Below are 15,315 nucleotides of genomic sequence, written 5' to 3' on the forward strand. Positions count from 1 at the left end.
CATCTCTTAATTTTGTAAGTACAGGATCAATCAGATTGCAACCAACAAATATTAGACAAATGTATACGGAGACAGGTGAAACATTGTTACCTTCAGAGTATAGAGAAGTGGCAACAATGTCAGTAGCAGAGCCAAAGGCTTCAGCCAAGCAAACAGCAAAAGAAAAATCACCATCTCCAACTAGAAGCATTTTCTGAGTGCTGCTATAATGCTTTATCCATTTCTCTTCCTTGTTATCATCTATATTAAGCATTTCCAAGTGGCTCTCTAAACTATCCATTTCTATATATATTTGACCTTGATGAAAATGGCCAGTTCTATATGTGACCTTTAACCTTTTCTCCTGGCATGAATATATAATCAGGAGGCCTGATCAGGCAACTTCCCTCACCCTCAGAATGAGGACTCATCGGGATTCATAGAGAGTTATTGATGAGTTTCATTTCCAAGGAATTTTTAGTCTTCCATAGCACTGCTGACAGGTTTAAATGTTGCCTAGTTTCTTGGCCCAATAGAAGCCTGTTTCATTAGTCTCCAGGTTCATGCATGGTCGTTTCGTATTTGGACATTTAATCAATTCTCCACCCAAACCAGGTTATGTGGCATGAAGCAGGAGAATGATCCTTCTTGTAAATTACTTCAAAGATCACTAATGTCAAGAGAAAATCGGACAGTTTTGACATGACCATCCATTTGTAGAACATCCACGCATAGCAAATAATTGAAGAACCAGGCCTTGTAATTCCTCAGCAAGTGTGGACAAGATATGGAGTAGAGAATCAAATTTCCAAGGATAAATTACCTTTCTAAGAAAATCACCCTTGATTGGTTTCTTCAGATGGCATGTTCCATTGTCCGAGAAGGATGTGTTCTATCGAGGACAATAATAAATTTTGGGGTTATTGCGTAAAATGTTGATAATTCTTTGACTTCTCACATACGCTAAGCTTACTGTATCTGGATCATGTTGCTGTCACCCCAGACATGAAGAAAACCTGCAGGGGGAGAGGCTATCCTGTCAAAGAATTTGCCAAGCAGAAAAGGGTGGTGCCTCCTAGTGTGTGCTTCTACTCCATGGAGGATTGTTCATGCATACAAGGCCCAAATCAACTAGGAACGTTGTTAATTAGTCTTATCTATCTTATATTAGGTTCATGCTCAGAATAATATTAAACCATACTGGCAGCAGACCCAAAGGCTCTGAGGCATATGCAGGAAAAGAAAAAAAAACCCTTCCCCAACTGATAGTATTTTATGATGACTACTTGCTATAATGCTTTATCCATTTCTCTTCATCTTCTACTTTACTGTCCCTTTCCATTTGCCCTTCCCACCTGTCCATGTTGTGATTAGCTCTCTGCACCAACCAATTCAAATTGGCTCACTGTGCTAACCATTTCCAATCGGTTCTGCTAGGTTTTCTACACCAACCATTCCACCTGGCTTTCCTTGCCTTTGAAAATGGTTAACCTACCCACAAAGTAAATTGATAAGAGATTAAGAGGGCTGAGGCACCTACGCTCAGTTGCTCACTGTTGGATGCAGGATTTGTATATCCTGTGGGATTTAGGTCTCCTGGCTCTCTGCCCCGGTGGACCATGGCTACTCAACTCTCACCAAATTTCATGCATGGTAGGATATGTTGAACCATTTATTGGACAGTTTGCAGTATTGGCCATCTTGTTCTACTGTTTCTATGGCGAGAAAACATAGAGTGGATATAGGTGCCGAAAGGGTTCTGCCTGTGGTGATATCCTAGATACTCCGGCCTCATTTATCCTTTCTTATGGTCCACCGCCTGAAAGCTGATACACCCATTTAGCCAACTGAACTAGTCTGGCTGGTGGCTACCTGGCCGGTCATGCACGAGATATTTGTTATTGACAGCCTCCGAACCTTGTGAGCTGTGTGCCAATTTCATACATAAGTTCCTTTACTTCAATTTTTTTTTTTTGATGATTAATTTGGGTATTCGGACTAGTTTGCACGTACCTCGATTAATTTTACGGGTTCTAAAATTAATGACTATGTAAACCTCCATTGGCTCTGAGAGGACTCGAAATTGTGATCATTGAGAAGCAAATCAAAAACCTGATTAGTTGAGTTATCTCTCGTAATTCCCTTATTTCAATTTTTGCTCCACTTGTTGGGAGTGTTAGTACAACGATATACATTTTTTTAAGATATTTTTTTATTATAAATATATTAAAATAATATTTTAAAAAAAATTATTTTTAACACAAACCTATTAAAATCTTACAAAAATTAATTTAAAAACAAAATTTAAAATTATTAAAAGCACAATTAAATTATACTTTCAAATATCCTCTTAATCATTAAAAAAACACACATAAAATTAATGTAGTATTTGTTGTCTCATGAATAGTGAATTCTCTAAATCTCTATTTTAAATAACTTAAAACTCAAACAATAAAATAAACTATAGAAAAAAGCACAAAGTATTTGTATTTCTTTCTATAATCTGTTTTATCGAAGATTTTAGTAAATTCATGTATCTTAGGATAAATTTAAATTACATGATTTTCGTACTAATATGTTTTATCATCTTCTCTCTATGATAAAAACATAATTTAAAAAAAAATTACATCTAAAAATATTTTTAAGAAAACAGAGCCGCTGATGTTGGCTGTTACCACAACAACAATCATGGAAACGGATGCATTCTACTAAAATTGAAAGCATAAGCAATTATTAACCATTAAGGCATTAACCCAAAAAGAAGAACTCAAAGTTGGTCCCACTGAATCATCATTGTTATGCAATGCAACGCTCATCCAACTCCACGACACAAAGCCAAAGCAAATTCTCTCATCCTCGACCAGCGCCCTATCTTTCTCCACTGTAATAATAATAATAAAAACCAGACCTTTTGGAGCTCAGTGTCTCTCCTTTCACGAGCTTTCTCTGCACTTGGTAAAAAGTTTAGGGTTCTCTTGTCTCTCTTCACCACCAAAGCCAAAAGATGTTTATCCTCTCTTGCAAATCCTTCTTTTAAAGAAACCCATTTTACCATTTCTTGCCGTAACCCCATTTTTGTGGTCTTTTCTTAGCTTTTAGCCCTCTATCCTGTGAACCTCACCAAACCCAACAGTACCTAATTGTTGTTTCTTCTTCTTCTTACTAAAGTCTGAATCTTTCTAGCTATTTTCAAAGTTTTTGGGATCTAATTGGCGCTCTTATGACACCCCAATACAGTTACTGTTAACTTCTAGCTTTTTTTTTTTTCTCTCCTCTTTTGTGTCCTTTTTATTCTCTATCCTTATTAAGTTATGTTCACTCTTAAGAGAGAGGAGACAGATAAAGACATTAGTGTCAAAAATAAAGGAGGAGAATAATTCGGGTTCTTCTTGCTATTTTGAAAACGATCATGTGAAGCAAAATTTGGTGTTGGACGTGATGGATTTTAGTGTTTTCTCATGAGGGTCTCTCTCCTTTTCAACTCTCACTGCTAAAAGGAGAACCTTCAATTCACTGATTTCTATTTGCAACCTCAAGAAACCTGTGAAGCTTCCCTGATCGAGGCTGCTTTTTGGTAGTTTTGGTAGATCAAGCCTCTCTCACTATGGATAGCATTTATTTTTTAGCTTCGCATTGTGTGAGGGGTAGAGGATGTTGGGGTAATATCAATGGAGATATGAACAGACTGTAGTATGTGAAGATCTAGATGCTTGTTTAAGTTGTGGGTTGTGTTTATTTGTTTCTTTGTGGAGTTGGTTATATAATTACTAGTTTGATAATGGAGGATATTGGGCTGGTTAAGCGAGGGCGGAAATGGCTGCAAACGCAGAAACATGCCTATTGGCGGGCGAAAACTGCAGTGGGGTGTTGGCGGGACAAGATTGGTGTGTTTATAGAGAGGCATTGGCCTATGGTGTGCAATGGATGTGCAAGATTTGGAAGATTGATGCGTTTGTTGTTGATTTATTGGAAAGATTGTGTTGTGAGGGGTTTTAATTCAGTTATCAAATTGGGTTCGGCGGCTTTGCTTCTTATAATGTGGAGTTGCTTTCTTAGTCTCACTTCAATGTCTTCCTTGCTTTATGTACTACTTTGTATGGTATGTTTTCTTATTTTTAGCCATTTAACTTTTCTTGTTGTATGCACCTGATTCTTATTCTGATCATGTCGCTATCATTTCTTCTTGTTTTTTTGTTTTTCCCCTTATTTTTGTGATCCGATTGTTTTGAATCTGCATTTCTGATTCATCAATGTTTGAGTTGTATTTATGGTCTTCACATTTATTTGTGGCATATTCTAGTTGTGGGTAATTAAACTTGAAAGTCAGGTGGAGGGCGATTAAAATCGTTCATGACAACGTGGAGATCAATTTAGTTTTTGTGTAATGCGAAGTTATAGACTGTCTGCTCTGATGATACCAATCGTGGAGCTAGTTTGTGGACAAATATGGTATAAGCTCTCATGGGTTTTACATGAAACGAAATTAGCATTAATGAACTGGATCCTGAAAAGGCTGAGAACTTGACCATGAATCCAACATGCTAGCCAAATCACCAATTTGGCAAGCAACTCCAGTGATGCAGTATTCAGAACTCTTAAAGACTGAAATTCACCAGAAGAAGAGAGATTATAGAAGAAAAAATTTAAGTTTAAGCACAGTTCTCAATACTCGGTTAAAAAATAATAATTACTTGTTAAGATTGAAGTCTTAGAGAGGTTTTTGTGCAAATAATGGAGATAACTAGTAATAAATTTAAAATTGTAGCTATAGATAAACCAGCAGTTCCCAGACTGATAAGAACTGTGATCTCCTTTCTGGAAGTCCACAATCCTTAGAAATTCTAGACATTGTATTCAGCAAATAGTGAGAAATTATAATCCAAATTGTAGAGTTATTGGAAATTTATGTTCATAGGTTTAGTGTCTGAAGCTCCTGATGTCGTATGGTTCTAATTTGTGTGAAATTCATTTATTCTCTTGGGAGAGAATGGTAAAGCTTAATGCTTTGGTGATGTTTTATGTTTACAACCTTCTCATTGGTCCACGTCCATTGCAAAAGAAAGGGCCTGCTGATAGAGTTGGTCGGGGAGATGATATTAGCTATCTGGTCTGAGAGACACCTGGCCCTTTAGCTGCCCCTCTTAAAAACCATTACTTAATAAATCTTTCTTGCGCTAAATATGCTGATGACATACTACTGGGAACTGCTGTTGCTGAGAACTGCTACATCATTTAGTTCTAAATTAGCCCACAATCCTTCTTTTTTTTCCCCCCTTTCTTGGGGGAAAATGATAGATCTTAACGCTGTGTTTGTGTATTTTATGTTTGCAACCTTCTTATTGGACCACTTTCAGCCTTTCGATTGCTTCCATGCATTTGCAATTTTGACCATTAGCATTTGTGTTCATTTATAATCGTGGATCTCAAACTTATTAAAGCTTATTATGAAAATATCACTATAAAGTTGTTTGAGTTGATAGGATTTCTAGAAATCAACAGGGTCTATAGATACATTGGCTTTGTCAGGGATTATAATTCAAGTGAATATTTTAAAATTGAAATTTCATTAAATGCCACTGACGGAGGCTTCAATATTTCAGGGAGCTGCGGGAGCTGCTGTTCAGTATTTGGGCTACACTCCTGGACTTTTTATTGTAGGACTGTTCGCTATTTTAATTTTATGGATGTATGCTAACTTTTTGATAACTGGAACATTATTTATAGTTGGAGGTAAGTTTAGTTACTAGTGCAAGTAGATGCTCTTTTTTTCAAATTCTATATATCTGTAGAACTTTTGGGGAATCTAATTCTGTTTGTTATGAAATTGCAGGTTATTTGTTCTCTCAGAATCATGCACGGCTAGTAGTCTTAATGGCGACTATATATGCTATTTATTGTGTGAAAGTTCGAGTTGGATGGCATGGTGTTTTCCTATCAATAAACCTAACATTTTTCTCAAACGATATTTTAAATTTCCTGCTTCAATGGTGTGATAATGTCAGGGAAAGCACCCAATTTGAAGAACATAAGAAAACTGAAACAGTTCTCGAAGATGAGTTTTTTTCTGAGGAATGTGAATTCTCGATTCCTGCTGATGAATCTGAGAAGGTGCAGTCATGCAAATCATCTAGCAAACCAGCTGCAAGCGCATCTGTTGTGAATAACCAAAAAGAGTCTTCTGCTAGAAAAGTAGTTGTAGAAGAAGAAACAAGCTCAGCTGATGAGATGAAAAGAATATTAGATAGTGGAGGTCATTATGAAGCACTGGGATTTCCTCGCCACAAGCGAATTGATGTTGCAATTTTGAAGAAGGAATACCGGAAAAAGGTAAGTTCCACTTTTGTTCTAAACTGAAATACTAGTAACCGTTTTAATTGATTTGTTCTAGTGTTCTCACTCTGAGAGGCGAAAGTGTTTGGGAAAGTTGATCTGGTTGGATCATTTCTCAAAAGTTTTGCATCTTATTGATTGTTCTGTGCAAGTAAATGAGATACCACAACAATCTCACCAGGTATCTAAAATGGTCACAGTAAACAAAAAGAACCTAAATATCAGAATACTACATTAGGACTCTTAATGTATCACAAAAACCATTATGTTCAGCTTGCAGTAAAAAGGCTTGCAAGAGAGAAAAGTTAGGGGCGGTACAATAACCCGTCATTTTTTGTTACTTAATATTTCATAGAATTCATATCAGGCATGCCAGGGACCTGTCCCTTGATTGGCCAAGAAAGCTGCTTGTTGATTTTGCATGGTTGTGTTCATGGCTGGTTAAAATGCCAATGAGATATTTGAATTGCTGTGCATGGGTGGAACTAGCTTATGCCCTGCCCAAGCTTTGAGGAAGTCTTAAATCATCCTGTTATTACATTTTCCCTCCAAAAGAAAAATATATGTTTTCAGGTCCCTCTTGTTTTCATGCTAGCCCTTGTTTTTTTAAAATCTAGTTCTGTCTCCTAATCTTTATGTTGTGGAGTGGTGTCAGGTTGTTCTTGATGTATAAATCTATTATGTTTGTGTGAATGTAACATTACCCCCTTGCCCCATGGGAAAAGAAAAGGTAGGGGGGATGAGTGAATGGGGTTTCTGATTTTCTCTTTATCCTTTAAAATATGCAGGCCATGCTTGTCCATCCTGATAAAAATATGGGAAGCCCTTTAGCAAGTGAATCATTTAAGAAACTTCAATGTGCTTATGAGGTAAGCATCCTTCTCTGTCCTCTCTCTCAAGAAAGTTAGGGGAGATGAAACATAACAAATTTAAGAATGTGTTGATTTGTGTCCTATTGACTGACCACAATGATACAATGTCCAGGTTTTGTCTGATTCTGTGAAGAAGAGGGACTATGATGAGCAATTGAGAAAGGAAGAATCTAGGACTAGGAGTGTATGCGAGAAATCCCATAGTACTTCACGTCAGGTAATTTATGTGGTATTGCTTGCCGATGTATTTTTCAGCCTTATGGTCAATAGTTGGAATTTTTTGTTCTCCAATTATCATTGATGTGAAATTCCTGACTAAAAGAAAAAAAGAAGTAAAAGAATAAAACAACCATTTGTGGAGACTGACTGTTAGTGTTCCCCACATGGAATCTTGTTTTCATGTTCACAGTTCATTGATGCATTTTTATAATGTGCAATGAGTTGTGAATACTGTCTTTTCATGTCTGGGGAGTCATTGCTTGGTGCAATGGCTTATCTTTGACTTGCTGCCATTGTGGGTTCAAGTTTGATTCCTGAGAGCGGTTACTTCTTGCAAAATGGTGAAAGTAGGCTTATCCAGATTTCCACCCCAGGACCACACTTCAATGGAACCAGAGGATAATGATATGTGTTTTTGTTTGAGAAAGCATCAATTGAGGTGCAATTTATTACAAACTTGAAAGTATCGTTTACAAGGATTTTTATGTTTCACTTGGCACTTTTGTAGGTTGTTTATTTCTGAGGTAGAATGGAGATCAAATAATTAAATTGTGAACTCTAGGATCATGAGCTTGCATTAGTTGTAAAATGGCAAGGCATTGTAAGATCAGTCAAAGTAGTAATAGGTGTGTTTAATCTGGGAAACTGCCTCCTAAGTCCAAGCCCACATGCTATGTATGGCAGTTATGTGCAGCTGAATGCTGAACTGATTCATATGGTTCTGAGTTAAATCACTGATAATAAATAATATCACTGATTGCGACATTTTCTAATCTTATTACTGTTATAAGCAGGATAATTCAGATTACTGCTCTGAGGAATCGAGGTGGATACATTGCACCAAGTGTGGCAATTCACACATATGGGTGTGTACTAACAGGAATAAGGCCAAGGCAAGATGGTGCCAGGTTGGTTTTCTGATTCTCTTTCCAACTCTGTATTTCATCTTTCTAAATTTATAAATTAGAATTAATTTTTGCTTCAGGATTGCCGCCAATATCATCAAGCCAAGGATGGAGATGGATGGGTTGAATATAAAGGCTCATTGATCTTTGACAGGCCTCAGAAGGTACATTCCTCGTGATTACTCATTATTTCATCTATGTTTCAGTAAGCATGTCCGTTAATTCTTCAAAATCATGTGATCTTATTTTGTGAATGTGGTTTTGGTGATCTGAACGTTCCTTGTGATTACTCATTACTTCTTCTGTGTTTCAGTAAATATGTCTGATAATTCGACAGAGTCATCTGATCTTATCTTGTGAATGTGCTTTTGGTGATCTGCCATCTGTCAACTATTCATTATGCTAAGCATTTTCAGTTCCTGTTTTTTAGATGGAAATTCCGCGTGCATTTGTTTGTGGTGAGAGCAAAATCTTTGATGTGTCAGAATGGGCTATTTGCCAGGTCTGTAGTTCTTTTTCCATAGGCTTGTGCTGATTTTGTTTCTTTTCAATATCCCATTTGAACCTTGCTGAGTAGAAAAAAAGAAGTATTACAATTAATGACTACAAAATCAGTTGTGGTAATGAACCACGGTGGTTCTGATCTGTGAAATTTACCGTTCCAAGCTAATTTGCCAATCTGAACTTGGGGCTATATAAGACATTAATTGGGGTGCAGGACAACTATAATGGAAGTTGTAGACGGCTGTTTTAGGGTTACGGCTGTGAAATATATTGATCTAGGGGCTGCACTTCATTCATAATATATTTTCATGCAGAAATTGAAAGGATAAAAGCATATTACTAACCATAGACTTGGGCTCTTAAATAAGAAATGTATAACTTTTTTAATTTTTACTAGGAAAGAGAAACCTAAATCTTGTTATTCCTAAATTGCTAGAAAGTATATCTCTTCACAGGAAAATTACTGAATTTTCTAACTGCCTGTGTAGGCAGCATCAAATAGCCTCGATAAAAATAGAACTGTTGAATCCAAATCCTAGGGTAATGGATTTTTTGAGATAGCTGGTTTTAATTTCTCTGATATGCTTTCTGAAAATTAAAGAGAGAGCAATTAGACATGGCAAAAAATCAGCCGCTTGCTGCTCTTTCCTCTTTGTTAGATTCCCACCTGGGAGATAGTCAGATTAGAAGATCCTATGATCCAGCAAAGAGTACCTTGCCTTGTTGGCATTATTTCAAACCATTTTCTCATACTGTAGACTTTCGGTTAATTTCATTATTTCCTATCTTCATTAATGGAAATGATTCATGACCGGATCTTTCAATTCCTCATGGCAGTCGCATCAGTGGTGCCTATAACTTGTACGTTGACTGAATTAATTATAATCAGATTATCAGTTATAATCCAATATTCTAAATCATTAAAACTCTTTACAGGGGATGCAATGCAGGCCCAACACCCATAGGCCAAGCTTCCATGTAAACATGGTTGGCTTGGAGAAGACAAAATGGTCCAACTCAAGCAAATATCCATGGGATTTGGATGCTGAAATGATGGATGACAAGGAAGAAGAATTTGAGGTGTGGCTTCAGCAGGCTTTTGGCCGTTTTTGTGAGACCTCCAAACGTAGAAAGAGTTGGAGTCCTTTTAAGTTGCCCCAAAAGAAAGGGAAGATGCAATGGCGAAGAACATCAACTTGAATGAATTCCCATTGCAACCAAATGGAACTGTGCTTTTTTTCCCCTGTTGTGGGGGTGATTGGTTTGGATCGAGACCACCTGTTTCACCAATGGAATGTGATTTGGTGATTCCAGCAAAGCCAAATTTGAGGAATTGAGCTGGGTTTTAGAGTCTAAACAAAAAAAGACAGATGGGTTTTGGGTGTAATTTTCAAGCTTGTAACAGGCAATTACCTTGCAGCATGCGACTTGTCATAGGTTCTGTCAATGTCAGAATAACCCCCATCCCATCAAAGGAAGAAAAAATCAAGATACATTTTGCACAAGTAGCACATAATGTTAGCCTTTTTGCACTAATTTTCAATATTTTGTACATATAATATTCAATTTCAATAAATTTCTCATTTACTTAAGATGCTGCTTTCATGCTGTTTATTTAAGAATGAGAATGATCAAAATATCTTTCCCTTTATCATTCAAGAGCAATCTTTGTCAACAAATTATCAATTCTAGATACATTATTCAACAAATTCTCTTTTCACCCTTTCCCAATCATCAACTATCATTTCCAAAGGAGTGTGAAACATCTAGGACCATAGATGCAACTCATTTGGAATTAAAAAATGTTATGAAATTGCTCGCAATTCAAGATTTGTGGTAACTTGATCACATTGGATCAGACATAGAAACCAAATGTGTAATTGAGTGAGAGAAGGTAAGTAAATGAGGGACATGGCGAGGAGAAGAGAGAAAAAGAGGGAGATTCCAAACCCTTGTGCAATTATTTATTAACATTACAGGAATTTGTCCATTTGCAACAGAATAGCAAAACTGTGTACCTGTGTATATAAGGGATGGTTACAAAATTTACAAGCCTAGAAAAAGAAAATAAAAAAAATGGAATAAAATATATGCAATCGGAATTTTTCTCACATTGAAGTTCAAATGCTCCAATCATACATCGCAGTAAAAGCGTCATGGTCGTGCTTGATGAGTTTTGTGATGACAGGATCGAAATTTCCTGCATCTCTGATTTGCAAGATGCCTAAAAGGATGTCGTAGCAGATGCTTTAGTCTTGGAGAGTACTCATACTTTGAGGTCCATGAAATCCAGAAGTTCAAATGCTCCGACCATATAACCCAGTCAAAGTTGTAGGAGTTGCAGTTGATGAGTTTTCTGATGACAAGATCGAACTGTCCAGCATCTCTGATCCGGAAAATGCATTAAAAGATGTTGTAGCAGATGCTTTGGTGTTGAAGGGTGCTCGTACTTTGAGGTCCATGAAATCAGAAATTAGGCCTGGCTTCATTATCTTACTCTCATCAAGGTCCTTCTGGCCAGTCAGCATTCTGACTACGGTAGACATGGAAGGCCGAAGCTTTGGATTATCTTGGGTGCAGAGTAGACCGATTTTTAGAAACCTACAAGCCTCCTCAGCATCAAAGTCACCATTTAATGCCGTATCCACCAGAGCAACCAGCTCCCTTCGCTCATAAAGATCCCAAGCCTGCAACAGTAGAACCAATTATCAAGTCAGCTTGTGGCCCCAAGTGTGAGTTAATCCTGATTGTTGGTTATTTATGTAAATGCATTCTCTACGTAAATGTTGGATGCCAAGAAAAATGATTGATGAAAGCAAGCACCATAATCAAATATTCATAGCTCACACCATAATAGCATTGACATTTCACATTTCAATTACAATTTTCAAACATGGCAGCAAGAACTCGAGATTCATACCCGTTCTAAGAGGTATTGTTCTGCAACAGGTAATCTTGTGTTTGTGTTATTTCTGCCACAAACAATTTCCACAAGGAGGACGCCAAAACTGTAGAGATCTGCTTTCCGTGTCAATTGCCCCCTTATTGCATACTCTGGTGCCAGGTAACCTCTAAAGCAACAAACAGAGAGGAAAGTTTAGCAGCTAAGCTTATAAAGATAATTCATACTAAAAGTATGACCCTTCACAGAAGCTGAATAGTGCTACATACAGATCCTTAGCTTATAAAAGGGCAGCGTATTGGAAATCTAAACAAGAAAGACAACAACTGAATTTTGGCTCTGCGAATTAACTAATTTATCAAGATTTTCAGGGGGGGGGGGGGGGGGGGGCGCTAACATTGTGAAAAGGAAACTGCAATGGTTCCATATATGTTAAAGGAGTATAGTTAGTCCTTGCATCATTTCAACCAAATCAATATTTCCTATAACCTTTAATGCAAAAGGTAGTGTGAAAACTAAATTCATTGACATAGAAGTATTTAGTGTGGGAAAATGGGTATGATGTTGCAAATGCAAACTCACCAACCATTTTCAAGGAAAACGAAATGGGTTTAATTTATTCCTTCCCACCCCCATATACGTTGTTTGCACAGCATAGCTACATCTTAAATCCAATGACAAGTTGAACATGAAATATTCAACTTCAAACATGTAATAAATCGCAGACACTTACAGTGTTCCAGCCACACGTGTACTGACATGTGTCATGTGGTCAGGTATAAGCTTGGCCAGACCAAAATCTGAAATTTTTGGTGTTAGGTCCTTGTCAAGTAGAATATTGCTTGCTTTGATATCTCTGTGGACAATGCATGGTTTTACTTCATCATGAAGAAAGGCAAGCCCTCTTGCAACCCCAATGCAAATCCTAGTTCGTGTTCTCCAACTAAACTGGATATTAATGTGACTGTGACCTCCACCTGAAAGTGAATAGATACTTGAGCCCTCAAATGCCATTTGATTCAGGGAATAAAAGCAAGCTTTCTTTAAATCATATGGATTTGTACGCCTATGCATATATGTTTACCAATACCAAGTTTAATCCTGGAAATCCAAGTTCAAAAAGCCAGAACTATTTTCCCAGGTCTAAACTACTGAAAACAGCCTTGATAAAGACGTTCAAAAGAAGGATATTCAAGAATTACCTAGAAGAGTTTGCGCAAGGCTATTGTTCTCCAGGTAGTTGTAAACTAAAATTCTATGATTTCCTTCTGCACAACAGCCATATAACTTCACTAAATTTTCATGCTCTATCTCTGACATTGTTTTAATCTCTGCTAAGAATTCTGGCACCCCTTGTCTCGACTCAGCTGAAAGAACCTTTATAGCAGCTATTTCCCCATGTTTGAGCCGTCCCTGAACATTCACAATCATTTCTTAGATACCATTCATAATTAAAAGACACAAAAGTACCATATAAACTACTGCTATATCGTTGACCATGCATTCTAATAACAATCATACAGTTACCTTGTATACAGAACCGAAACCTCCCTCCCCAATTTTGTTGGCAGTGCTAAAATCTTCAGTGGCATTTCTTAATTCCTTGTACGAATAGCATTTAACATTATGAACGTGGCTAAGGTCTGTTCAGAAATAAAACTAATAAGAACCTTCATGCTGACAGAAAAACAAAGATGTGTAGAAAGAGGAAAACTTTATTTCAAGCACATGGAAGCTATGGCCCCATCAAAGCAAGTCTCTCTAGAGGCTTCGCCTGACAAGATACATTTAAATCTGTCCATGTATAACACACATATTCACACATTTTTTGTATCTACCTTCTTCAACTACACCAAATTGTTGCGGAGAATCTATCCGTCGACCAAATAAGAAAGAAAAACAAGTCATATCTGTTTGATCTGCCGGTGAACAGCCCTTCTCTATCAACCGTCACGTGCTTGATATAAACAACTTCCAAGACCAATAAACCTGAATTATCAGAAAAACAATTAACCTCAGGTACTTAAGCCAGATACCACAGCGATTAAACAGGATCCAGAGACTGAGGAAGCTTTTGCAACGATTATATGTGTACATAAATCTTTGGACATTTTTAAAAGCCCCCAACACTTAGAGAAGTTCATAAGAGAAGAACAGAAATGACTACAAAAAAACTATCAATACTAGAAACATAGCAGCGAGTTTTATTAAGATCATACTTAGACAGAGACAATTAAAGATCAAAGAAGAAAAATGGGTACCATATAAATTAAGTGAAGATGGAGCCTGCAAGTTTTATTACAGCTAATGTTTTGTGTGTCATTCATTTAATAATCTCCACAAAAACTGATTTCCTCCCTACCCTTTCTTCTTTTCTCCTATAATTATTTCAACCTTCCCCCTCTCGTAAAAGTAGCTGGACAGAACATCATTTGCACTGTTTTGGAGCTAATCATGACTCACTTTTCACTTTGAAATGAAGAAAAATAACAGAGATTAACATCAAAATCATGAAGAAATCTAAAACTCTTAACTGGGGTTAGTTGGAGATGTTGAGTTAGATCACGAAAAAATGACTAAAAATTCATACAAAAAGAAAGCAATATCAGCGAACTGAAGCATATCAGATAAACACAAGAAACAGATAACCAAAAGGAACAGAAAAATCAAAACAAACAAGAAATTAAATCAAGAAACTGAAAAAATCATGAAAGAACAAAAAGAAAACTCACCTGAACAAAAGAAAAGCTCAAGAAAGACACAGCATGATTATCCGGGAGAGAAAGATGTATTGAGCTGTAAGAGAGAGATAGAGAAGAAGAACTTTGCTAGTTAATGGTATAGCTTGGGAAATTAAGTCCACGAAAGGAAACTCAACGTTCATTAAATTTAGTTTTCTATGAAACGGAAGAGCTGGCTGACTTTATAACAAATAACAAAAGCACAGTGTCATTGTCGCTTCTGTTTTCTTTAAACTAAAAAAAAAAAAAAAGGAAGAAGACAGCAGATAACCTTGTACGTCCCAAGGACCAGGCGCGTCAATTTATGTGAACTACATTCTTTAACTCTTTAAACCTTGGTTTACTGGCTAGGTCTCTTGTCAGGATAAGATAAAAAAAAAATTAAAAGTTTTTTTTTAATATATTAAATTAATATTTTTTTAATTTTTTTTAAATTTTGTATAGCATATAAAAAAAATTTTAAAATCAAAATTTAATAAAAACTTAACTCAACCGCAACATCAATTATTTAATAATAATTATTTTTAACTCTTTAAAACTTAAAAATTAGATTAGGCAGCAAATACATTAGTTTTTATCAAAATTATGTTTAAATTAATTTAGTAACTTGAAATTTATTTAAGATTGGTTTTTAATTCAAACTAATATTTTTTTTATAAAAAACAAAACCATTTTTGTAAGTGAAATTTCTTTTTCTTAAATAATTTATAATTTAAATTAACTCAACCACAAAATAATTTGAGTTAACTCAACTACCTTATTATTAGTAAATGATTAAATTTTATAATTATAATTATTAAAATTATTAAGATCAAATTCTTGGTATATGTCAATTTTGATGTTAATGATTTACTTTAAGAGAT

General features: G+C 36.1%; 2 protein-coding genes across 5 annotated transcripts; one reads left to right on the forward strand and one right to left on the reverse strand.

Annotated features, from left to right (window-relative positions):
- Nucleotides 1-2,761: 2,761 nt before the first annotated feature.
- On the forward strand, nucleotides 2,762-10,401 carry LOC133702838 (uncharacterized). 3 transcript variants are annotated; one of them, XM_062127155.1, is made up of 9 exons: nucleotides 2,764-4,078; nucleotides 5,580-5,709; nucleotides 5,810-6,306; nucleotides 7,098-7,178; nucleotides 7,294-7,398; nucleotides 8,192-8,308; nucleotides 8,386-8,469; nucleotides 8,736-8,807; nucleotides 9,746-10,401. In XM_062127155.1, exons 1-9 carry the CDS (start codon nucleotides 3,758-3,760, stop codon nucleotides 10,007-10,009), a joined length of 1,671 nt encoding a protein of 556 aa, XP_061983139.1. In that variant the 5' UTR covers nucleotides 2,764-3,757; the 3' UTR covers nucleotides 10,010-10,401. The 3 variants fall into 3 exon arrangements, with proteins under 3 accessions (XP_061983141.1, XP_061983139.1, XP_061983140.1); XM_062127156.1 differs by having other exon boundaries at nucleotides 2,767-4,078; nucleotides 8,195-8,308; XM_062127157.1 differs by lacking the exon at nucleotides 8,736-8,807 and having other exon boundaries at nucleotides 2,762-4,078.
- A 334-nt stretch (nucleotides 10,402-10,735) lies between these two features.
- On the reverse strand, nucleotides 10,736-14,668 carry LOC133702839 (cold-responsive protein kinase 1-like). 2 transcript variants are annotated; one of them, XR_009843790.1, is made up of 8 exons: nucleotides 14,444-14,668; nucleotides 13,550-13,700; nucleotides 13,239-13,354; nucleotides 12,914-13,124; nucleotides 12,445-12,688; nucleotides 11,730-11,880; nucleotides 10,922-11,496; nucleotides 10,736-10,827 (listed from the first exon to the last, which is right to left on the reverse strand). XR_009843790.1 is itself a non-coding variant. In XM_062127158.1 (7 exons), exons 2-7 carry the CDS (start codon nucleotides 13,617-13,619, stop codon nucleotides 11,107-11,109), a joined length of 1,182 nt encoding a protein of 393 aa, XP_061983142.1. In that variant the 5' UTR covers nucleotides 13,620-13,700; nucleotides 14,444-14,668; the 3' UTR covers nucleotides 10,736-11,106. The 2 variants fall into 2 exon arrangements, 1 of the variants encoding a protein (XP_061983142.1); XM_062127158.1 differs by having other exon boundaries at nucleotides 10,736-11,496.
- Between the last annotated feature and the right edge of the window lie 647 nt (nucleotides 14,669-15,315).

Source organism: Populus nigra, chromosome 9 (assembly GCF_951802175.1).
Source record: "Populus nigra chromosome 9, ddPopNigr1.1, whole genome shotgun sequence".
Taxonomy (NCBI): Eukaryota; Viridiplantae; Streptophyta; class Magnoliopsida; order Malpighiales; family Salicaceae; genus Populus; species Populus nigra.